Here is a 26075-nt window from a genome sequence, read left to right on the forward strand (position 1 = left end):
TACATATACAATATATTTATACAAATGCATTTATACATAATCACGTGATGAGCGATCCGGTTAATTGTTTCTTCAAGACCATGAAAAAAAAAGAAGGAAGAAATAAAAATCTCTTCGAACTCTTCTGTGTTCTGTTCGAGATGGGATTACGAGTTAACTATAAAAAACATCGTCGTTAAAAAGAAGGAGAAGAAAAAGAAAAGAACGAACGAATAATTATTTTCCTCGAAGGAAATTTTACATCCATCAATATCCACATTTCTTGTCTGATTCTAGGAAGGAAGTTCGCAGCGAATAGGAAGAACGGCGTTAGAAACGGATTCGAAGGAGAAAGGGGTGACGATTGGCGACCTAATAAGACCGAGGGGGATATTCAGGGACACTGGTACACGGAGCAGAGAGAAAGAGAGAGGATGGATGTCACAGGAGGAAAGGAGAACTACCGTGTTGAAGGGGGTAGGGATGAAGAAAGGAGAGAAAGAGAGAGAGAGAGAGAGGAGGGTCGCTGTGTGCTCGGTCGAAGACACGAGACACACGGCGACCGCTCGTTACATAAGTAAGGTAAAGGATCTCCTCTTCTGCTCTCCTTGAGTCGATCCACATCCGCGATTATGCCACTTTCCATCGACCTCGCTTCACCTCGGCTCGCCGTGCATCGACACCATGTGTGTGTGTGTTTGTGTATGTGTGTGTGTGTGTGTGTGTATACGTGCAACGGAAGCTCGTGATTTCCTTTATGGATCGAAATCCGGAGCTTCCTTGAAAAAAAGGTCGAATCAGGATTCCAGCCATCGAGAGAGAAAAGAAATCATTTTTCTCCACCTCTCTATGAAAGATCGAGAATGGAATCGAAATTTTTTTTTTTTTTAATAAAAAATTGATAAGAATCATCGAGACACAGTTGAAAATTAATTACGATCCTCGGAGGAGGAAATTAATCATTGTTCCCTTTGAACTGGAAAATTTGAAAATGAAAAGATTAGATATAGTCCGAGGCGACTGTCACCGGGAGACAAAAGGAATTGTGTCAGTTTTTTTCCTCCGGAACACCTGGAGAAGAGGAGGCAGAGAATTATGCCAGCCCGTTCTTCAACCCCCGCAGCATATTGTCCGGGAAGTTTGCCGCGGGAAAAAAAAAAGGTTTATTAAATTTTTCATTTTCCTAGAATCAAATGATATTAATTAAGCCTTAAAGTCTTCTCTATCTATAATTGGTAAACGTTATTTCATTAATTTTCAAATATTTCAATATAATATATTTGCATCTTTGTTTTTTAAAGAATCTACAAACAGAACAAGACGAAATCGCGATGATCCTGATTCAAAATTAAACCTTTCCTGCCGTATAGTTGTAAACAGGAAATGGATTACGCCAATAAGAAAAATGTATCGAACTAATCGAACAAAACCGATACAGCGATATCATTCTATCGCTGTATTATGTAAAAAAGCGTGTTGCTTGGTTCGATCAATTTGTTACGTCCGCAGTTTTTACGAAACATTCGTTCTCCGATCTTTCTTTTATTCCTCCTTCTTCCTTCCTCTTCGCTCGCGATGTAAAGTTAATTGGCGTAGCGTGGTTACTCGATTTACATGAGTCTTAATTAAGCGACTACTCTTGCTCGTCTCAACGCGTACGAAATTACCTGCCTGTATGGAATTTTCGAAGTAATTGTTACGTGTTTTATGCGCGAACGAGGGAAGAGATTGGACGGATACAAATCTTCAAGATCGTAAATTCGCCTTTTTTAATATCACACCGGGTTAGGTTGCGATCGTTCTCGTAATGGCCCACGTTCATTCATTCGATATATTTTCGACGAATATTACGCCCTCTCGATTAGTACGCCTTCTCTGCCCGATGGAAAAATCGTTTCCCGTGACCCCCGTTAACGTCCCCTCGGATGGATGGGACGCGTTAGAAGTTTATAGTCCGGGTTATGGTTCCTCGTGAGATCGGTGATATTGACGAGTCGTTGAACTTTGCAATATAACTTCGACAATAAGGCGACCTTGCCTTTGAACGGCGGAAGAACACTCGAGCGAAAAAAGATCTATAAAGAAATGCGTTTTCTCTTGTGAAGAATTCTCGATCGGGTAGAGAGAAAAGAAAAATGCGATACTCGTATTTAATTGAATAGAAATTATAAAAAGTTTTAAAAAAAATTTTCTCGGGTAAATTTGATTTATTCTTCTTCGATTTTTCTTCAATTTGTTGCATTCGATAGAATTTCTCGCGGAAAAGAAACGCTATAACCATCTAGCGGTCGAATAGTACAACTAAAATGCCCCTGGTAACGCGCAACCCGATGAGCTATCGAGCGTGCACTTTGCCAGCTGATGTTGAGTATAGATACCTTCTTTACCATCGTAAATCTTTATCCAGATTCTTAATTTTTCTTCTAAGCGCTTAAAGTTAAAATTTTTTTATTTCGTTTTGAATTTCTCAGTTATTAAATGGATAAAAAGAAATCATAAAGTCTTTGTAAATAATTACATTTATTTATTTATCAATTTCACAGTATAACAGTGTATACGATACGCTGAATATAGAATAATCTCTGCTCGTTTACTAATTAAGGCGATTAGTATGTGAGTGTGATCGGTAAGAACATATATTATATAGCACGTGTACTTTTTATTGGTCGTCATAATATCCTTTTGTCGCTCTTTCTTCTTATTCTTCTTATAATTTTTTTTTTTTTTTTTTTTTTTTTTTTTTCTATTTTTTTATATATATATATAGAGGTACGCTACCGTTTATCTGCCCATTCACTTGCACATTTATTTTATCTTTTCTCGACGGTAACACATCTCTACCGTATAGTACCGTTTATATATATATATATATATATATCAACAACTAATTAATTTCTCGTAAAACGTTAGTTTTTTTTTTTTTTTATCTTTATGTACTCGTGCGGATAAGGCCACAATTAGTGTTTTTTTCCGCGTGTGCGTGTAGCACACTCGTTCGGCATGCGTGTGTAGATGCGTGTGATTCTTTTTCTTTCTCTTTCTTTTGTATATTTTATTTTATTATTATTATTATTATTATTATTATTTTAACTTTTTATTATTTTTATTCAATTTGACGTGATTGATGCAAAAATGCTCGCGAATTTATATCGCTCATTCGCGAATATATATAATTGGGCTCGCGTGAAAAGTTAAAATTATTCTAAGAATAGGAAGTATATAGGAAAGGTAAAAATTTAGTTCATAATCTTTGGACTATAACGTAAATTTAAATCTCTTATGTCGAACTTTTTGAATCTTTAAAATTTTTCATTCGTTGTCAACAACTATGCACCCGAGCCCCATCGTTTTAATTAGTCGTTCGTTATACTCGAATTTTGCACGACTGTTACTGTACAATATCGCAGAGCGATAGAAATAGAGATAGGGGGAGAGAGAGAGAAAAGGGTGCAGTTTTTTTCGCGCATGTAAAGGCATCGCGTTAATGTGTATGTGTATAATTGTTCGCGGTCTTGTATGTGTGTATGTGTGTGTATGTATACGTGTGTATGTTTGTGTGTGTCTATGTGTGAGTTAAGTTAAATAAAAATAATATTATCCATATATCAAATTTAGTTCCGTAAGAATATATAGGATCCATCTATTTTTTTTTTCCTCTCGTTTTTTTTTTTTTTTTTTCATTTTTATTCCTCGCGTTTATTCTTGTCGCGCTCTTTTCTATCGTTGTGTACAAAGCGAAAAGAAGAAAAAAAAAACAATAACGTTAAATAACATCACGACAGTACGTAGCTTCGTTCCATTCTCCAAATATATATAATTTCAACAATTCGACCACATTAATAGTAACGTTAAGGCGATTTGATTCTCGAATTCTTCGAAGCAGCTCTCTTCGAAGTTTCTGCAACGCGCGAATATTTTATGCGCTCGTTCGATATTCCGTTTAACACCCTTGGTTCTTGGTTCTTCTCCTCGATCACGATCATTCGCGCGTTCGAGGGAGAAATCGGTAATAATCGGAATCGCAAATGTGACTAAAAAAGGCTTCTAAAAAACTACGAAGCTAGCAAGTACCCCCGTGTCAACTCGCGTTCTCTGCTTCGAGAAAATACCGCGTACGAAAACTCGATACTAAATACCGAGAAGAACAGAGAGCTATCGTTTGCGAAAAAAAATTATCGCTGAAGGATATCCGATTTTTTTCTTCTCTTTTCTTCCTCCTCGATAAAAAGTACAGCATTTCTCTACTATGGACACGTACAATATATAATATATATTTCCTGAAAATATAATATCGAATTGATAAGAGAAACACGGTAATTTTTATCGCGATATTCCCTGTTTCAGAGATGGTGAACAAACTTAACTCGATCGTCAATATTGGTCATCAAAATTGATCGACTTTCTACCTTTCTCTTTTCCCGAAGCGGAGTCTCTCTTTGTTTCGAAGGCAAAAATCTCTTAGCGAGGATATATATTATACATATTCGCGTTATACAAGCTGGACACCATTGAATCAAAATCTCTTCTTTCCCCTCCAAATTCCTTTTCCCCCCTCTCCCTTTCTTCTCGTTCGTTTCCTCTTCGCTCGATGTTGTTTTCACCACCAAAATGACGTTTACATGAGCTTCATCTTGGCGCAATCGGGGCAGATGATGTCTTCGCCGTCGGTGATGAAACCGCGGCCGACCAACGAGGTCTTGCAACCCGCGCAGATGAAACAGTCGTTATGCCAATGCCTGTCCTCGAAAGAGATGAAGCGAGTTCCGCCAATGCCTGGAAACGAATTCGAAACTGAAACCGTTTCAAAGAAATGGGAACCTAAAGGAAGATATATATTCGAAAAGAATTAAACGATACCTGTGATCGGTTTGGAGCAGGCGGTGCATCTCTTGGCGAACAGTTCTCCGAAACAATCGGCGCAATAGGGCTTGTCGTCGCGAGACGTGAATCGCTGGCCAGCCAGGGAATTGTTACAGTTGCTACAGGTGAAGCAGTCTCTGTGCCACGGCTCGTTCTTGTACGTTACCCCACCGCTGGTGATGATCTATAAACGATAAAAATCTCTTTTCACCTTTACCTCTTTATCTCTTTATCTCTTCTCTCGAGCCAAAGGAAATTTTCCTCTCCGATTATCGGTTATCGCATTTCGTCGAGTCACCGCAACTCAACGCTCACGTTCGATTTAATATAATCGAAAACACGAGATATGGAAAATCTACGCTCGTTCTTTCTACCTTGTTGCATTTAACGCATCGAGTGGCAAACTTGTCCTCGTAGCACGCGGCGCAATAGATCTCTTGCTCGCGCGGGATGAAGCTCTTAGTCCCGATCGGGTTCTTGCATACCACGCAGCAGAAGCACTTCTCGTGCCACTGCCTGGTCTTGTACTCCATCTTCTTCGTACCTGGAAAGACGCAAAAAGACCCGTTTTTCTTTAAAACTTCCAAAAATTTTTCCCTCCAATATCGATCGACGCGCGTAATTCCACCCGTTGCAATTGCACACGCTTTCAAAGAGGGGAAGGGAAGAGGATCGGAATATTTTTCGAAAGAAAAGGAGGGTTAGATCGCGTGCGGCGCCTCGCGAGCTCGCGTGTCGCGCTCGAGCTGATTCTCGATCAATTTTCCCGCGGCTCGGCAATAAAGGAAGGATATTCCTTCTCCTCCTCCTCCTCGAGTCAATCTTCTCGATTCGAAACTTAAACCGGTTTCGAATTTCGCCTTTCGTTCCAACGGACAATAATCCTTCACAGGGCCCTCCTTGGCCGTCTTATCGGGTTGCGAGAAGCAATTTCGACCGAGTTTCGTGACTCTGTACCGTTCGTGTGTCTCCACGCGATAGAGATAGGATAGAAAGTTCAGCGGGCAGGTGGAAAAAGTCGCTTAAAACCGGAAGATCCCCGGCGTAGATAGGTGTCATCTCCTGCAATGCGGTTTTTAATGTTTCCTATGCCTAGACTTTCTAGTCACGGCCGCTAATAACCTACATAGAACGGCTCGTTGCGCTCGTAGTTCGATTCCACTCGCCTCTTCGTCCAATACTCGACTAGGATATTTATCCATTTAAATAACGATCCTCTTACTTTGCTCCCGCATCCGATCGAGATATATCTCTCATACTTCGTTTTCTATCCGTCGAAATGCGTGTAATTCCACCGTGTAATTCGAAATTGTTCGCTCCTCTCAATAATACGTTTTAATTTCGTGGGCGTTCCACGCATTTCTTTTTCGCGCTCGTCGAAGCTCCTTCCTCTTTTCTTCCGCGCCGCAGTCAAGGGCAAAGTTTACGATGACTCGCTATTCCGAAAGGTGATCTAATAGAGCTGACCGGTTAAATAACGTTATCCAACGTGTTTCATCGTGAGTCATCGATTCTGACAACGCTTATTTTTCTTCTTTTTATCCCCCCTTTACAAAATTTTCCCTATACTTCTTTTTCTTTTTTTATCGAAAATTGATTTCGTAAGAATTTCTACGATTTTCGAATATTCGTTCGATACAGGACAGATGAAGGGAATCAATCATTTGACCATCTTGCTGGGAATCTCGATATATCGATCAACGCTTTATCATTCACCGCGAGGCATTGACAAATGAACGATCGCGGGTCGATCAGTCACCGCGAATTAGCCTGTCCCTTGTAACACGCTCTCCTGCAGAGATCCTTCTCGTTTATCTCCTATATCTAGATACCTGGATGCCACGCTCGCACATCTAATTTGCGCACGGGAGGAAGTACAAACGTTGAATCGGGTTGCAACAGTGGAGGAACATGTTTCGATAATTTTCTTTTTTCTTTTTTTCTTGCAATAACGTGGAATAGCGATCAGGATAGGAGGATAGATAATCATTCGAGACAGTTGTATTATTCAAACGAACTCGTGAAGACTATGGAAAATTAAACAAGGTTTCTAAAATTCGTCCACCAAACAACGAATCGTTCTTTAATAAAATTTGTGTAACGAAATATCTGTATAATAGATCTTGCTTTCTTAACTTTTTCTTCTTCTTGTCTCGAACGAGGAAGTTGGCTTCTCTTTAAGGAAACGCTTAATTTTCGACCCAATGGCGGATTCCAATGGTCCACCGTGAGTCAGGACGAGGCTCGTGACGTCACGAGCCTCGTCCAAGCAATACCTCCGTATATGTATAAAGTCTGATGGTCCAAGGCCGGCGATGTGGTAATCTCGCGTTACGCGCGTCGCCTTACCTCTTTTCCTTCGACCATTCTCCACGCTCTCTCCATCGTAGGCATAATAACCGAGTTCTCCATCTACGATTCAACCTCTCTTCTCGATCTTCCTTCCTCCACGATTTTCTTCAGAACAGGCTCGAGGGTCTCGCTTCTTTCGAAGCTCGCTTCGAAGATCATCGAAGGGAAGATCGAAATCGGGAGTTTTGCGCGGCAAGGCTTCGAGGAATCCGTCGAGGGCCGCGATTCTTGGCCACGCCGAGTCTAAATATAAGCACGATCTAAGGCGACCAATCCTGGATGGGACGGAATTTCGTGAAATTCGACGCGAGAGCGAAACGAAGTTCCTCCTCCCGTTGAACGCGACAATTAACCGAATTTTTTTTAAATCGCGATCTTGCACGCGACGTTACGTGAAAAAGTTGTTGTTCAGCCTTCGAATCAGCCCCTTTCTTTTTCTCGCTCGAGGAAAAAGTAAACTCGAATTTCCACTTTTCCATCGAGGAAAATTGAAAGAAGTGGGAAGAAACCGCGTAAAAGGAGATAATTCGTACGATTTACTACGACGCACGATATCTGGAAGGAAGATCTGACATTGGCTCGAGTGACATCATCCGTATTAATAAAAATTCTTATCCGCTCAGTTTTTGAATTTCCTTTCGTTTCTTTTCCTTTCCTTTCCTTTCCTTTCCTTTCCTTTTCTTTTTCTTTTCCTCGATTCGCGTATCGAAATGGAGGAGACGGAGGAGGAATCGGGCATCTCGTTATTCGAGTTTTCGGTGTCGGAAATACGAACGCGACGAGGATAAACGCGAGTGACATCATTATTTAATCGCATCGCAGCGGATTCCACGCTGTTTTGCAACCGAGCAAACAAAAATATTGCGTTACACGCACAGGAGGGATGCCCCGTTTCATCAGGCGGATTTGCATTGCGAATTTTCCGCAACACCAAAAGTGTAAACACTCGTGACGCGACTCGAAGGAGGGGAAAACGAATGGAACGAAATTAAACGGGTTACCGAGAAGGCTAACTCGTTAACTTGTGTCACGTGTGTCACAAGTCGTTGTGCAGCCGGAAGTATCGGCCACGCTTTTATTATAATCCTACGACGCATTCGATCGCGTTGCTCGAAGCAGCACATCATAAATCATAAATCTTGAGCGCGCGATTAACATAAGAAACCTGTCCGTTTGCCTCTCTCCATCGCGCGATTATCTCTCTTCTCCAAACACACCGACGGCTCCCTTCAACGCGTTTCTTTCTTTACGTTGTCGATATCTCGTACGATGTTTCGTTTCACGATCGATTGACAAAAAACCTTCGATTCGCGACGTTTATTATCTATTTATTCAACTTCACGACCCAGTCACGGAATTTTCATTTCAGAAAATTCGTTACCACTCTAACGAATCATTCTCAAACGCGAATTATCTCTTTTGCTTCGATCATCTCTCGAATCACGAGGATCGAAATACGAGCTGGTACGTTTCGATTCGAATTTCCTCTTACTTTCCTCTTTCTTTTCCCTTTCCCTCTTTCATTCGACTCGACTCGATCGAATTTATCGCCGATTGCGCGGTCGACCCACGATCGGCGTGCCGATGCCGACCTTAAGCGAAACTTTGAGAACGGGACCTTATCCGCCGCCCCCGCGTTATCCAAGACAAGTTTTGCAACGAGCTCCCCAACGCCGATCCGGAATGCGCGAGATAGAAGAGTGATATCGATTTTTCTTATTTTATATTAATAACAGTAACGAGTATTCTTTCCCTCGAATATTTCTCGTCACCTGGATCCGCCTTTTTCGGGTCGCCGAGCTGGCAATCCTTGCCGAGGCAGCACCTGAACTTGGGGTCACCCTCCATCGGGAACATGCTGAATATCGCGACATCCTCGTCCTTCTCTTTCGCTCTCCTTATCCTGTCCTCGCCCACCGTCTTGGTCTGCAGGTGAAGCTTGCTCGACAGTCGTTCGCTCAACGCGTCCGTTGCCATCTCTATCTTCTCACCTTTCCAACCACCTTTCAACCACCGAAACTCCGATGCTATACTTCGAAACGACCAATCCTTTCGGATTTCTCACTCTCCACGCTCCAAGAAAGATTACTTGTTGTTCAAAACTGTACTACGTAGAAGGCGGCGCGTCAAGGATCAAGAAGAACTTGACCGAATCGTTCGCTCACGCCATCCTCCTCAAACTCAAACAAAAGGTAGAAACGATCGATCGAACGGGAAGGGAAGAGAAATATCTTGGAAATATCTTTCTTTCTATCGAGGATCGGTCGAGAGAGCGAGGGAAAAAGCGAGAGGGCGATATTACGGTTCGCGACACACTCGAACACTTGGGCGAGGCGAAGGAAGAAGAAATCGGCCGATCGTGCGATTGGCCCGGAGTCTTGCGAGCCACTGAAGCAACCGAAGCCCGCTGGACTCGCCGTGCACACCGCGAGCACGCGCAACGTGTATTCTACTCCTCTGATAAGTTCGCCTTTCCGCTCCACCACTCTCTCTCCGCCATCCTGGAACGCATCCGCGAATATTTATATATTTACGCGCCACGAAAACCAGCTCCTCCTCGAGATTTCGAGATCTCGAATCGTCACACGCGATCGATAGATACGAATTTAATTCGAAACCCTCTGCCACGTGGAAATTATAATTATAAAAATACGCGTTGATCGATAGACGAATTTAATTCGAAACCCTCTGCCACGTGGAAATTATAATTATAAAATTACGCATAGACGAATTTAATTCGAAATCCTCTGCCACGTGAAGATTATAATTATAGAATTTATCTAGATTGAATTTTTATTATTATTTTATTATAGAATTTATCTAGATTGAATTTTTGGTTCGATTTTATTTATTTGAATCGGTTCGAACTTTATTTATCGATTCGATGATACTTTTGATATTTTTGGTACGCATCGAGGGGGGATAATCGATATCGTTTCAATTATGGCGGTCGTTTGACGTTAAAAGGAAGAGGGATTCCTCGTATCGTTCCTTGATTACGAAGCGATGATTAGGAGGCGAGTAATTACTAAGACGGAGAAGTTAGAATTCCCGCGACGACGAGGATTATCTTTTTAGCGGCTGTACAAAGGGTACATAATAATGGAAAAGTATTCTCGTCACGAGCTAATCGCTCGTGATTCATCGAAAGAATCGTGGCGAACGACACGTTCCTCGATAAGGGGATCCTCGAGCGACCATAAAATCCGCTTGACTCGTTATCATCGTTGCTTGTTACGATCTCTTCCATTACGATCTCTTTTAATCCTAATTCATCCTCCCCCATCTTGGATCGAAGGATTCCTTTCTAAATCCATATTCCTCGTCACGATCGATGAACGTATTACACGTTGCATAATCGTTCCCCCAAAAGTGAGTCGAGAATACGTAGATCGAACATCCATTTCCACGTAGCTTTTATCTTCCTCTCTCTCTCCCAAGATTTAACGAGACTCCCACGCAAGTCGTCCTCGTAAACTCTTCTTAGAATCTTCCGACGATAATATACAGCACAATTCACTATTCGTATTCACTGGAATCTCGTTTCTGCACGTTTTGCACCGCGTCTCGTTTATCTCGACCCGCGCGTACTTGACCGAATTACCTCGGGCCCGGTAATTTCTCACCGGAAGTAGCTGCCCTCGAGCGCAGAAAAGAGAGAAAGGTGGAAGAATAGTCGGGCTCCCGAGCCGCGGATCGCGAAAAGTGAATCGGCTCGTTAATTCGGGGGGAGGCTCTCTTGCCTTCCAATTAAGTTGGAAAGTGGCCTGGAGCATGGAAGGTGAATCACGCGCGTTATATAGGTCGCGGCGCTCCGCCGCGCCGTCTCGCGTTCTCGAAGGTTGCCGATTCGCGCGGCAATGCGGATAAACGCGTGCCTCGATCCGAATGTTCTCCATCCTTATCGTTTGGAGATGATATTTCGATTCGCGCGGCAATGCGGATAAACGCGTGCCTCGATCCGAATGTTCTCCATCCTTATCGTTTGGAGATGATATTTCGATTCGAGGATTAGAGGAGGGGAGGAGAGCGTTCGCTTCTCGCGATAATTGGGCCGAGAAGCCCCGAGGAAGGCCGAGCCTTGACTCGGTTCCCTTAACGAGAGTTGCATCGTAGCTCTCCTCGCATTCGGTCGGGATCGGTGATTCATCGTCGATGGGTGAGCGGAAACAGGTGGTTTCGTTTCGATCGGGAGGAGAGAACGTTCTCTCGTTCGCGATGGTGGCGTGCGTGCGTGCGTGGTGGTGGTGGTGGTGGTGGCCGTGGAGGGTTATTTCGGGATCGTATTTTTAACCGACAGTCGCTCGAGAGTTTTTTGGAACGAAGCTCGCGACAGGATAGAGGTATTTTTGCGAGCAGAGATAGGAGGAAAGGGGGTTACGTACCGGCACGGAAGATCTCGCCGCATCCATCGCAACGGCTGGCGAATTGGGCGTCGTAGCAGTTCCCGCAGTAGATCTTGTCCACCTTGCTACCGAACTGTTTGTCCACCAAGGACACTCTGCACCTGTTGCACAGGAAACAGGCCTCGTGCCAATGCTTATCCTTGTACGACAAATCCTGCAAACGAAGACATTCGTTTCCACATTCGGGGATCATCCTTCGTTCTCGGCCATTCGTTTCGAAAAGAAACGAATGCGGTGGAATGCGATGGAACGGGGGGAGGGAGGGAGGGGGATCTGTCGATTACTCGATGTCGCTCAAAGGAAACGAAATTACGCTACGTCTACGTTTTTACGATCCATTTCCTGTAATTTCGACGCGGCGGAGTATAAAGTTCGAATTCGAAATTGTAAACATTCGTTTCGACGACATTCGTTTAAACGCGTTTATTTGTATTGTATAATACGAATACGAATACGCGTGTTTTCGTTCGAGGATTAATAACAATCGCGAACGAAGCGTCGTAATAATCGTGTTTATTCTCGTTAGTCGGGCCGAGGAGACGACACGCGACACACGTTTCGTCCATTGCGTGAAAGTAAATTTTCTTTTTAAAATCGAGGAATTTGTTTGGAGGAGGGCCTGCGTTTAGAGAAAAAAATTTACGCGTAGATCCGTACATTTCAAGCTGGATTTCTGGCTTCCCTCTAGACAAGAAATAACAACGACAGGAGGCAACGAGAGAAACGGAAATAATCTCTTCGAACACGGGCACCTGCATCATCGTTTCTATTTCTAGGAATGAGTAAGTCAACGCCCATGCTCGTATCGCCACCTCGTCGTTACACACGAACTGATAATTACCGATTTTTTGCGCGACACTCTCGGAAATTCCTCGAAAAGATCTCTCTCTCTCTCTCTCTCTCGATCTTCCTCGCGCCGAAGAAGCTGAACCGATCGATCAACCAGTGCCGTGTGCCGCGAATCTAAATTTAGGGGAAAACTAGATTCGTTTTCTGCTCTCGTTTGGATCGTATCCAAATCCACGAATCGTCGTCGTCTCGCGAAAGATCTATTTCCATCGGGCGCGTTAACGAAGTTACGACGTAACTGAGAAAATTAAGGGAAAGAAAAAAATGGATATTTCGAAATCGAAAAGGAGAAAGGAATTATCGAGTTGAGGAGGAGTATCGTACCTTGGAATCGATGCCGATGATTTTGTTGCACTCCTCGCACCCATTCGCGAATACGCTCTCGTAGCACTTGATGCAGTAAGGGTGCTCGTCCCTCAGCACGTAGCGTTGCCCGGTCAAAGACTCGTCGCACTGCCAGCAACAAAAGTGGCCGCTGTGCCAATCCTTGCTCATCGCCTTCGTGTACTCGCCACTGAAAATCAACTGGAAAGGAAAGAAAAGAAGGCGGACAATTTAGAATACGATCGAAATCATTTGAAACCGGATTTCTCCTCTCGGAATGCTTCTCGTTAGACCCGATCCCCCGATTAAAAAAAAAAGAAAATCGATTCGAAAAAACGACGCGACTCTTCCGCGACAATTTTTCCTTTTTCTTTTTTTTTTTTTTTCTTTTCTTTTGGCAACGATTAAACGTAGAATCTCTCGTTTCGAATTCGTACAGCAACAAGAAGAAAAACTCGACGATACGCGGATCTTAGGATCTTTTTTTCAAGAGATACGTGTGTGGCGAGTTACATGATTTCCAGATACGCTCCTCTCACAGCGTGCGTTTTCGTCTCACGAAATTACCACCGAGCCCCGCAAAGTTCCTCGCAATCTCTCTCTTTCTCTTTCTCTTTCTCTCTATCTCTTTCTCTTTTTTTTTTCTCGTCGCCGCGGTGTCTCGCGTATCTTGCGTACAAGGTGTTTCGATAGATTTGCTGGTAATATGTACCTTGGTTGAGTGCTGTTGTATGTGCTGGCTGAGTATTTTTTGTACGGGAGAGCAATATATATATATATATACATAGTATGGCGTATAATAAAGAAAATGCTTCGTATCGTGTATCGTTTCAAGCAACCCCCTCTCGATCAGACGATCGAGAGGATCTCGCGTCGCGGAGATCTTTGCTCCTGTGAGAGAAGCCTCCCCTCGGGGGGCGAGAAGTTGGCATTCGGTCACCCCCACGATCTTTTTTTTTTTTTTTCCACTTACTTTGAAATATTTCCCGAAACTCTGTTTAAGCTCATTTTCGAAGAATTCGAGAAAAATTGGCGAGATCGAAAATAATAATCGTCGGGATTGTAAAGTCGAAGTGAAAAATTTTGGCGAACGAAGCTTTTTCAATTTTCATTTATCGGGGTAGAGAGGAAAGTAGGTCGAACGCGAGGAGACAAATAAAAGCTCGCGGCCAAAACATTTTGTTTTTCGCGTTTTCCATTCCATCGATTCCTTTTTCTACGTATATAATTTTCACCGTGCAACGAGAGACAAGAGAAAAGAAGGATCTTTTCCACTCGTCAAAAATATAAGGGTGACACGAGCCAACGAGCCTCGCTCGACGAGGGTCGCGATCGTGGACGAGAAGAAGAAGAAGAAGAAGAGGGGTGTCGTGAAAAAAACGTGATCGGGCCGATCCGAGTCAGATCTGCAGCCAGCACATACTCTTCGATGGCGTGGTGATTGTTCTGCGTGCTGTCGACCTCGGTGATCGTGACCTCGGCGTTCTGATCGTGGCTCTCCCTGCGCTTCGTCGTCTTCTTCACTTTGCGAACCTTACGCTCGGTGGTCGTGTACACTACACTGTCTACGTCCGCCATCGCTGTGCTTTAATTCGAGCTTGTTCCGCGCGTGTTTACCGCGATGTCGCGAAGGATATATGGTCTCGGCTACCGTTCCACGAGGAGCGAGATGAGAGAAAAACCGGGAATTCCGGGACGTCCAGAGGGAAAAGATGACGAGAAGAGGAGGAAGAAGAGGAAGAAGAAGAAGAAGAAGAAGAAGATGGCTCGATAGAGGAGAGAGAGAGAGGGGTTGATCGGTAGGCTGTACGGGAAATGCGAGACAGGAGCGTGGCTTCGGAGTGTTTCCGCGTGTACCCAGCAGCTTTCGAGCTTGCAAACTGACTGAAATCTAGGATCGGCGCGCTCCGGGCGTCATCATATCGGGACGCTATTTTCGGCGTCCCGACGACTCCAGAAACTCGCCGCGCGCGTCCGCCACCCTCTCTCCACCACCCTCCTCCTCCACATCTGTTTTCTTCTTCTCTTCTCTTCTCTGCGTCTCATCCTCCTACTCCTTCCTCCTCTCCTCGATGCAGTGTGCCGGGTGCAACTTTTCTACGACACCCCTCTTTCTCTCGCGACGCTCCCTCTCGCCTCTCCTTTCTCCTTCCCATTCCATTCCATTCGTCGTCTCGTTACCGGGTTACAGGTTAAATCCCCGACTCCCCTCTATTCCTATTCCTTTTCACCTCTCTTTTCTCTCCTCGCGTTTCTTTATCTATCCCCCCGATCAACATATATTTCTCGACTCCTTTAACGAGAGAATTCTTCTTTTTTCCCCAAATTTTTCACCAGGAATTCGAAGAAGATCGTCCTCTTTTACGGATCGCTTCTCCCGACTTCGAATCGTGAGAATAAATTCATAAGGTCGCGATAAAATTTCGACGAACGATCGAAATCGAATAAATTGATTATACACGATGTATAAATCGATCATACACGATAACAGTCGGGTGTTAATCGATGGAAGCGAATTCTTTTCACCCGAAAGATCGTAACGATCTCGCGTTATGGAATTTGGCACGCGTGACTCTACAGATATATCGTACACAATCTGTAGTGTATAAAGTCATTTCTAAAACGTAATCATCCCGAAAATCGATTCGGGAGGGAGAGAAATGGACGGCGCGTCAGCGGCACGCGATCGACCATCGATTCCGAGGAAACATCGAACGACGGAGTGACGACAGGATTGATCCCGTGCCAAACAGGTGGTTCCTCGTTGACGTTGGAGGGGAGGGGGAGAAATAGAACTGGGGAAAAATAGATAAGAAAATCCACATTTTGTTGTAATTGGGTCGGAATGTTTCGCACATCTCCAATACCCGCCCACGCTCTAACCGGTTTTCCTTTTAAACCGATCGTCAAAACCGTAGCGGCGGCCAGTCATCCGCGTATTTCGGTTTTCGCGATCGCGTTCCTCGCTAACGTAATCGCTCGATTTCACGGGTAAAATCGCGTCCCTCCATCGGGGAGATATTCGAGGAACGCCGGCCGACTTTATAAATAGCCTGGGAAATGAAAATCGGCCGCGACAGGAGGACGTGATCGCCCACGCGGTTTGGGAATCGCGGCGGCCGGTAACATAATATCGGTCGAGGGGTCCGGAAGAGGGCCGATTAAAAATATAACACCCGGTGAAAAATCGGGTCGACCAAAATTAGTGGACTACTACCGCCGCTGATACCGCTCTCTCGTAATGGTCGATACATCCAGAAGACGGCTTCTGGAAAGGAAAATATCCTTTTCGAGAAATATTTGTTACCATCGGCGGTTACCGATTTTAACAGGATCCATAGGACGATCGTTGTAAAGAAACTTGCAGAGAAGAATTCTCTTAGAAAATTCGATCGCTCTAGCGGGGAAAGAAAAATCCAGTGAAAAATTGTTTAGTAAACACGCGAATGCGATATATGTATATACGTATACGTAGTGGTCGATACATCCAGAAGTCGGAAAGGAAAATATCCTTTTTGAGAAATATTTGTTACCATTTGTTGTCGATGGTTACCGATTTTAACAGGATCGTCGTAACATAGGACGATCGTTGTAAAGAAATTTGCAGAGAAGAATTCTCTTAGAAAATTCGATCGCTCGAGTTCTAGCGGGGAAAGAAAAATCCAGTGAAAAATTGTCGCGTCTAGTAAACACGCGAATGCGATATATGTATATACGTATATAATATACATATACACACGATATTATTTGCAAGCGGAGATTGATATTTTGGGAGACCCCACGCGAGGCACACGGCACCAATGAACGAACCAACGCCACCGCGAGTGTTTCGCACCGTCGCGAATATCGGGAATATCGCCTTCGTTTCCACGCCCCCGTCGCATTTCTTCCTCCCCCCTCCCTTCGGCCAGTGAGTGAGTTATTATTCCAAGCGTTTCCCAACTTCTTTGGAAACAACAATAGCGGCGGGTCTCGGCATTGGCCTCGGCGAGAGAGTCGAGGCTGCGAAACGTTGCGCAACGCGTCGTGCCGCACCGTTCTTTTCTTTCTCCTTGCGCGACTCGCCATTTCTTTCCTCCCTTTTCTCTCCCCTTTCTCTTCCCTTTTCGCGGAACAAATTCGATACCGATCTCGCCGATCTCGTTTCTCCGCGACCAAAACCCTTCGTTTCGCCCTGTCCAAGTCGGATAAACGATACTCGGAGGAATTCGGAGATCTAGGCGATCGTTTGCGTCGATCGTTTTTCGTGGAACACGATTTATTTACACGCTCGGGTCGTACACCTAAAAATTTAACGAGACCTTCTTTATTAAGGAAACGCGTGGTTCTTCGAGAAAGTTTAAGGAGCAATGGATCTTTCAGTTACGATTAATTACAGTTTCCCTGATGAAAGGGGGAGGGAGAGTTCGGTCGAGCGAGCACGGATTCGAAACGTGTATGTGTGCGTGCGTGTTACGGGGAGTAGTATTTCGTCGTTAAGCGAGTAAATAATTGGGTGCAACTAACGAGTGTATCCGGAGAGAGAGACGGGAGGAGCTTCCGATATGCGTCATTTACCCAGAAAGCTTTGTTTCGATCGGGATCCGGTATCGAGTATCGTATCGGCCCGGTTCCCGCACTCACATCCTCCGCGTCCCAATACTCTTCGTCCTCGAGCGAGGACAAGGACTTGTATCCCTTCCCCCTCCACCGCTTCTCGCTCTCCGAGTCCGACAGGATATTCTTGATCCTCTCGTAATCCTCCTCGTCCGCCTCCTCGAAACTGGATATTTTCAATAGACGCGCCTCATCATCCTTGGATCCCTCCACGGAGGGGGTCGCGTTAGTCATCGAGAAGTCGTCCAAGCCGGCCTTGTCCCTCGAACCGAATCTTCTATTCTTAAAGAACGATCTTCTGCCACGATCCCTCGAGCTATCCAGTTCCCTCGACGCTTCCAACGAGCTCGCACCGCCCGCCATTAGCTTCTCCTCCTCCTCCTCCTCCTCCTTCTCTTCCTTCTCGAAGCTGGTCTGCACCTGGACGGACACGCTCTCCGACCTGGGCGAGAACGTCGCGGGGCTTTCTCGAGGGGGCGAGGTATTGGTCCATTCGTCTCTCGTCGTGGCTCGTACAGAGATATCCGACTTCCACCTCTCGGGTTCCCGATGCCTCTTCGATACCTTCGCCCTCGCCGACAGATTTTCCGCGGACTTGCTCACCTCCGCGTTCTTGGATCTCAACCTCGTCGGTTTCCTCACTATCGTGCTCGACGACTTTATCCTCTTCCTCTGACCAGCCACCACCCTGTTCCCCGGAAGGGATTCGCCCTCGATCTCGACCGCGTCCCAAGTTTTCCTCTCGAGAACCGTCCTCGAAACCTCCCTCCCCCTTCCCTCCTCCTCGTTGTAATCGGACTCGTCCACCGAGGAGATCGTCTCGGAACGAGGCTTGTATCGGGACTCGACGATCGACTCGAACGATCTCATGGTGGGCGCTTCGTTTCCCGAATCGTTGTCGAACGACGTGCCCACGTCGCTCGACGCCCCTGAACTCGACGCCTCGTCGTCGTCGTCGTCCTCCTCCTCCTCCTCCTCGTCCTCATCCTCGTCCTCGTCGCGAGGGATAGGAGTCGGCGCTCTGACGTACTTTTCCGGCTCAGCCGCGATCACGGACAACGGCCGATCTCTGGAGCTACTTTCGGCCCGCCAGTTATCAGCCTCGTCCTCGCGTCCGTTTTCCTCCTCTCGAGGATCGATCGCTCGCTCGCACAGGTAGTCGAAATCGGGGCTGAACCTGGAATCGGGGGTACGCCCGGAGGGGAGCGCGACGAGCTCTCGGCCGCCGCACACGGAGAGCGCGTTGTAGTCGAAAGTGTCGTCCAGGGAACGTAGCTCGGCCCTGATACGAAGGCTGTACTCGTGCAGGTTCTCCAACTTGCGCTTGGCGTCGCGGGGCAAGTTGGCGTCGCTCGAGTGGCTGAGGCTGCATATGGAGTCGTGAGTGGTGCTCCTGTTATCGTTGGCCTGCTCGTGATACGATAGGCACGGAGTGGCCGGTTGATTAATCGTGATCACCACGCCGTCCGCGACGTGGCGAAGGCAGGCGAGCAACTCCAACACCCCGACGCATCCGATCAGTATCGACATCATCAGCCCCATCTCGAAGCAATTGTCATCGAGGAACGACCGTCGTTCGCCTAGCTTTCGTATATATCACCAATTTGTCTCGACTCGACACGAAGACACGTCATAGATATCGAAATTGGCCGAGGCTGTCATTCCTCCCCTCGTTGAGATCAGAGAAGGTAGAAGGAATCCAGGCTCGATTCACAGGAGAATCGTAACAGTCGAAGGGGACGTAGCGTAGAGGAGATCCTCGAGCTCGAGGAGGGTAGGGAATCTCGGTGGCGCGCGGTTCAGATCCATGAATACGAGGAGGAGGAGGTATATAAGCCCGCACCGTTGGTGGATCCTCTTCGACTTCGCGGCCTGTCCGAGTGACGTCACACTCGGGTGAGAAACGAGCCGAGGACGTTCCAAGGGGGGGCGCAGGCGGCGGCGGCACCCACGCAGTCGGAGCAGGGCGCGAAACGGTACACCGTCGAGGCTGCGTGATCACGCGGTTATCGGTTTATCCATGCGGCCGGATGGCGGCCAGAGAACTGTTTTATTTTCCGCGGGCAAACCGTTGAGACCGGGGCGAACTGGTGGCCGTTATGTCGACGTAACGAGTTTCGACTCGACGAGGAGCGGACCGTGGCTAAGGCTAAAGTTAGCTCGAATGTCCCTGGACCGCCGAATCTCTGTCCTTAATGGCTCCGTAACGCGATCGATCACTCGAGATAATTAACGGAACCCGATTTGGCAATCCTTCCTCCTCCTTCTCCTCGTCATCGTTGAAGAGAAAGAGAGAGAGAGAGAGAGAGAGAGAGAGAGAGATCGATTAATCGCGATCGATGCCGAGCACTAATGACCCAATCTCGTCGTATCCCTCCCCAATCGCGTCTCGATCGTTCTACGTCGCACGAGAAGGGAAACGTTTGCCAGCTCTTCTAGTCGCGGTCGCATCACGAACGATTCCGCTCGCTCGAGAAAAATATTGACGAGACGAATCCGAGCGTCTTCTTCTTCTCAGAGTAGAAGTAATAGTGAGAGGAAAGAAATAAAAGCGATACGTGCGCGATGCGTGGAAATATCGAATACGTCGAATTCCTTTTCTAAACTCGTTGTCGGGGAAAAGGGGGAGAGGAGGGGAAGGGAAAGTTTGCGGGGTTCAAGTTCGATCCTGGCCCCGACCTTGGAAGAGTCGAAGCGTCGATCGATTCGACCGGAACTCCTCCTCCTCCTCCTCCTCCCCCTTCGACGGTGGAAATTCCGTGATGTTTGCGTGGCCGAGATACGCGGCCGAATTTCTCGCGTTGCTCGAACGATTTTATTTCGGTTACCTCATCGGTTACGGATCAACCGAGTCGAGAGTCGATCTTCGATATACACTTTTTGCGCGCGGTACGACGCCTCTTTGGCCGGCTTCCAGATATCGAAACGCTTATCGATATCTATATTTGCTTTATCCCATTCTTCCTTTCTAAAATCTTTTTTACCTTTACCTTTATGATCAGACTCCTCGTCAGAGATCGCAGCACAATATTCGTGTCCAAATAGATTTCGAGGTTCTCGGTGGTAATGGCTGACGTATTGATTTAATTGATGTAAGAAAAGGATAAAATTATACGAATAATGTCGTACGATAACGATTCGAGCGAGAAAGTAATATTTCGGGCGATTTTATTCGTCTCCTTTAGCAAGAGTTATAGGATTTAATTAATCATCCATTTGATGTCGTTATTCCTTTCGACGAGATTCGGACGAGATTCGGAGGGTTCACCTTTACTTCTAAATTAGAATCCCGCGGAATTGAATGAGATCTTTGCCCTCAGCGATACTTATCTCGCGTTTCGACTTATTTCCAACTTATTCGAACCGAGATTCCTCCTCGTTCGTGTAATTTGAATAACTAATCGCGTGGTGGAGCGAGTTATGAACGGGGCGAATAAAATAAAAGTGGTTGTCTTCCTCTTCTGAGATCGCGCATCGTTCCATCTGGCGCCTAAAATAAACGATATCGACAACTTGTTGGAATGCGAATTAAAATAAAGTTTCCCCTCCCGTCCAAAATTCACTAAACTTCCAGAAATATTCCGTTTCGCCGGATCGTCCTTCTAAAAAAAAAGCATTGTAACCACATATTATCCTTCCTTATATTAATATTTAGCATTTTCTTTCTTCCTTTTTTTTCTCTCTAGGGATCAGGGTTCATTCTTAAGGATTTAAAGTCGGTCTAATTTATTCATCTGATACTTCAAAATGGAGGATAGTCTCGATCCTCGAAATCCTTTTTCTCGACTCTGTACTCGTAAATTTTCGAGAGTCACAGGAGAATTAAATTTATCAAAAATTGCGATTGGACCCCTTCGAAGACCGGCGAGATGGATTCGGCGACCGACCGATGCACTCGCGAAAGGAAGGCGCGATATTCCACGGTCTCGGCGAAGGGTCTCGAAATTAAGTCCGACCCGATTGCCACGAAAGCCGGCTCCTCTGGAGGGAAACGGAACAATGCCAACGTTATTTCGGTCGATGATCGAACGTGCGTGCGTGCCACGGTCGGGGAAAAGCGTGCCACCGGATCTCTCCCTCGCACTCCCTCTGCGAACTCCGTCTTCGCGAGCCAACCGAATTAGACACCCTGTTCCTAGAATGACCTTTCCCTCCGTGCCACCTGGTGCCAGGTGTGTGCATCGACCTACCTTCTTAACCCTTTCTCCCTCGCCCCCTCAGATTTCGTGCTCTTTTCTCAAAGTTCTCCACTCGCGAGATAAATAACCTTTCGATTCGAAATGAACGCGTTCCTCGAGTCGATCGTTGAACAACAGTGTACTGGAGCTAACTACAATATAGTTGTCGAATATTTTATCAAGATTAAGATTGGCCATTTCCGTCAAAATGGCGCCACTCCGTTTACAGGAAACGAGCGTGCATCCTTTTTTCGATAATGACTCATTAACCAAGAATAACCGAACTGTGTTAACACGGTGTTTGCTTTCCATGGGAACTGGAAACAACGTCACATCCTGCCGTCGATTTCGACCAATCGCGACCAACGACGCGGATTATCGAGTCGATTATCGAGTCGTCGAATTCGAAGGAGGACTTTTAAAGTTTTTCCGAGTTTTGCTTCTTCTTCTTCTTCTTCCTCTTCTTCTTCAAGTATTTTCCACTAGTGACCCGAATCCGCCCCATTCATCCTCAACAACAGTTGCAACAGCGTCGCGCGCTATTTTCGAAATCAGTCTCGTACTAGTCTAATTCGATCTATTGGAACGGTTACCTTCTGGCGCTTACATTCTAAAAATTTTACTCGAGAATAGTCATACATCATGATGCTTCGGGGATATCTAAGAAAGCGAATGTGCTCCAATCTACCCCTTCCCTTTCTCCTTTTATTTTCCTTCCATCGAAATATTTATCACGCGATAGAAATTTTGAACGGAAAGAAGAAGAGGCGAGGAATGTATTTTTAGAGTTTTTCGCCGAAACTCTGTTTATTGCTCTCGTATCGTTGCAAGATGAAATTTCGTGGACACTTCGCCCGATTTTATCACATATTTATCATCGTATGCGTCGTTCCTCGATACGATATAAATCACTGTCCGTAACGCGATATCCCTCCTCGCGAGGAGAGATTGCGAAAGGACACACGGCCGTGTGAAACATACAAAATTGTACTTTGTCCAATTGACGACGGATCTCGACGTTTCGTTCTCGTTCTCGTTCTCGTTCTCGAGGAGGATTCGAAGAAGCGGCGACTCGCTCTGGGAGGCTAGAGGCGAGCTTTCTAGGGGGGATGGGGAGGTCGCGGAGGTCAGGCGGAGGCGATTTTTGCGCAGCAGAAGACGCGAACCGCAACGCTCTCGAAATAGACAAACGCGTTGTTGTCGAGGCATTTTACGATCGCTCGCCGGTTCCTCGCGTTGCGTCACCGTTACGCCACGCTTTATCTTATAAAGACCGTTTGTTTCCCCGCACGAGGGTCAGAACGCATCCCGAAATGATGGACGGAACGGCGAATATCTACCAGCTGCACCTCTCCATCGTCCGTCATTCGTAAACATTTGCTCGATCCTTTTCCAAATTCGAGAACGAGAGTATTTCGTGTATCGTGTATATCGGGGTCGCTCGAATTATTCATTCGAACGTGGTTAATTCTCTCTCTCTCTCTCTCTCTTCTTGTTAATTTTATTGTAAGTTGGAGCGAGAAAAGAGAGAGAGATATTTTTCGGGGAGGGCGGATTATTTGTCTTCGGTGGCTCGGTGTGCGGCTCTCGATTCACTTACCCAAACTTCGAGACCACCTTTTTACTCGCCGATGCGGGAAAATTGGAAAGAAACGGCGGAGAAAAATCCGGGCCGGAGATTTTCGTGCTCGCGCTCGTTATGGACACTTTTAGGCGAGGTCTGCTCGGGCGAACGATGGTTTTCCTCGCGGTTCGGTTGGCCCTTTCGTTAGCCTCCAATTGACTGACTCTAATAAAAGACGGGGACGGGTTCTCGGGTGTCTGGACAGAGAGACGGTGGAGAGATCGTGGTGGGAGCTTCGACAAGAAATCAAAATAGATTACCGACCGGGCGCGGGTACGATTAAACGTCGGGTTTCCGGTTGGAAGAAAACCAATTCAGACGAGAGTGTTACGAGATAGCTCGATAACAAATTGTGAGGCAGCTGAAGTTTCGCAGCGAGTCTCTTCGTTGAACCGATCCAAAACGAAACCGAGCCACCGTTCCCTATTAACTTGTTAACATTTCGACGGAGGAAAAGATGGAAGAATTTAAGGAAGGTCGGACCTCCATCCGATCTTTTCTGACTTGAAAGAGGATAAGGAACGACGGATAAGGATTGTGAAACGAGCGAGAGAAAAAAAGTTATTAGTGACGGAGCGAATCGAGATAAAAAAGGCCTTGGCCGATTCGACGTTCCCGAGGAACGATTTCCATTGCGCGTTGGCCACGATGACATACGCGCTCGTAGGATGTACGGCTTCTATCCTACACGATTCCTATTTCCGTCCGTATCTAAATAAAGCCGAAAGCGGCCCAGTTCCCGCGCGATGCAACGCGAGACAACGCATCGCCGCCGCGATTGGGCGACGATTAATACCATTATGCCCCGGATATTTTCGGCTTGTTTACGATTTAATAAGATTTCGTGTTTACGCGAGAAAAATGGCGAGAGAGGGAAATTTCGAACGAATCGCGAAATTGCGTAAGAATCGGTGAATCGTATCGAGTTTTATTTCCAAGGGGATATACATATGTTTGCCGCCATCGTTGATCCCGTCAATGTCGATGGTAAATCGTTCGTAAAGCTCGAAAAAACATGGTGGTCGTCACGTTGTACGTTTAATATAATTTAGTAGTAGGAGTAGTAGTAGTAGTAGTAGTAGTAGTAGTGGTGGTGGTGGTGGTAGAAGACCGGCTCAAGCTTGGCACGAAGCATGCGCGATTTATGCGCACCTTGACAGCTGACTGTGCATTTGGGTCACCGGTGAGATTTCAGGTTTTCTTAATACGAAAGCAATGCCGTCGATGCGATAAAAATGCCCGGCCGAATGACGAGAAGTGCCTACTTACTGCGAAACAGCAGTAAGGAGCTCTTTCATTGCCGTATCATAACCATAAATGGGAAAACGAATTGCCGCCTTTGGTTATACGCCATACTTATTTAAAACAGTTAACGGTTATATACACTATCGGCTAATGCGAAAATTAATAAGAATTGTAAATTATTTTTTCATTTTCTGGGATAGAGTCGACATTTCTTCTTCTTCTTCTTCTTCTTTTTTTTTTTTTTTGTCCCATTCTTCGGGGACACATCACGGAATTATCATTTTAGCATCATTCTCGTCGTTATTGATTCGTTTCGGAATAAATTTGCAATGTTAATAACGTGAGCGGGATCGAAACTAAATGTCAATATTAAAACTACAAATAATTGTTACTTAAGTCCGGAATAGATAATTCGTGTCAAAAACTCGCGTCATTTATTATATTTTATGGGATCGTTATATTAAAGATATATATTGTAGAAATCAATGATATTTAAATTTTTTCATATATAAAAGATTGGTACTATTATTAAATTTTTGAAAGAGAAACGATGAAAGAGAAACGTGTTTAATTGATATCTCGTATATTTACGCGCCAAGAGTAAGACAAGGAGGGAACATAGTGGGAAAAGGACAGAGATAGGATAAAAATATTGAAATCAGCGCCATCTTCAGAGTGCCGCAAATGAAACTCAATATAGAAGGACAGAAAATAGAAAGAGAAGGATAGAAATAGTAAGAATTGATCTTTAGCGCCATCTCTTAATTTTTAGAGGCACTACTTTACAGATAAGGTAAGATAGAATAAGAATTGGATATCAGTGCCATCTGTTGAATGCCAAACGAAATATATATAAAAATATAATAAAATAAGTTTTAAGAATATCCCAGAGATGGCATTGATAATCAATTCTTACTCTAACTTACCCTACCTTCAAAGAAATATCTTCGATATTCGAGAGATGGCGCCAGTAATCAATTCTTAAATTATCTCTATCCTTTTCTTTTTATTTTCTATCCTTCTATATTGAGTTTCTTTTGCGGCACTCTAGAGATGGCGCTAATTTCAATATTTTTATCCTATCTCTGTCCTTTTTCCACTATTCGCTCTCCTTGTCTACAATACACGATCTAAACTAACAATTTTTCATATATATAAAAATATATGAATTTTACAAATTAAGTAATTTATATATATATATTAGAGAGTTTTAACGTAGAATTAAATCTTAATTTTAATTGTTATTGAAACTATTATCGTTTTCTACACAAAATAATAATATAAATACACGTGATACAGAAAGCATTCCATCCTGTACCTGTGTAATTGAATTATGGTAACATCGAGTACAAGTATAGACAAAGAAAGCAAGTAGTATAAGAATTAAGATAAGATAAAAATTAAAAAACCTGTGCTATCTGTAGATTTCAATTTTTGTTATAAATTGATTTAAAATAACGAGAAGAAAATAGATACGATAAGAATTGATCGTCATCTCGAAGTTATTTCTTTATAAATATAAGATAGAATAAGAATTGAAGATAAGCGCCATCTTTTATATTTTAAAGACATGTTTCTTAAGGATTTTAAGAGATGGCGCTGATAATCAATTCTTACTCTAACTTATCCTGCTTTCAAAGAAATATCTTGGATACTCAAGAG

General features: G+C 44.9%; 2 protein-coding genes across 2 annotated transcripts in view; one reads left to right on the plus strand and one right to left on the minus strand.

Annotated features, from left to right (window-relative positions):
• LOC122712015 (protein FAM76A) overlaps window positions 1-831 on the plus strand; it is a 46007-nt gene extending 45176 nt beyond the window's left edge. Inside the window, exon 9 of the transcript XR_006346233.1 lies at window positions 277-831. The gene's annotated coding sequence lies outside the window, so the exon portion shown is untranslated. The remainder of the gene's footprint in view (window positions 1-276) is intronic.
• Window positions 832-2480: 1649 nt separating this feature from the next.
• Window positions 2481-26075, minus strand: part of LOC122712078 — a 52402-nt gene continuing 28807 nt past the window's right edge. The window contains exons 6-10 of the mRNA XM_043931412.1: window positions 12771-12971; window positions 11577-11751; window positions 5214-5383; window positions 4837-5023; window positions 2481-4752 (exon numbers count right to left, since the gene is read on the minus strand). Coding sequence (XP_043787347.1) covers window positions 4595-4752; window positions 4837-5023; window positions 5214-5383; window positions 11577-11751; window positions 12771-12971 — 891 coding nt within the window. The 3' untranslated portion in view covers window positions 2481-4594. The remainder of the gene's footprint in view (window positions 4753-4836; window positions 5024-5213; window positions 5384-11576; window positions 11752-12770; window positions 12972-26075) is intronic.

This window comes from Apis laboriosa, unplaced genomic scaffold, assembly GCF_014066325.1.
Source record: "Apis laboriosa isolate Shangri-la unplaced genomic scaffold, ASM1406632v1 scaffold18_cov149, whole genome shotgun sequence".
NCBI classification, from domain to species: domain Eukaryota; kingdom Metazoa; phylum Arthropoda; class Insecta; order Hymenoptera; family Apidae; genus Apis; species Apis laboriosa.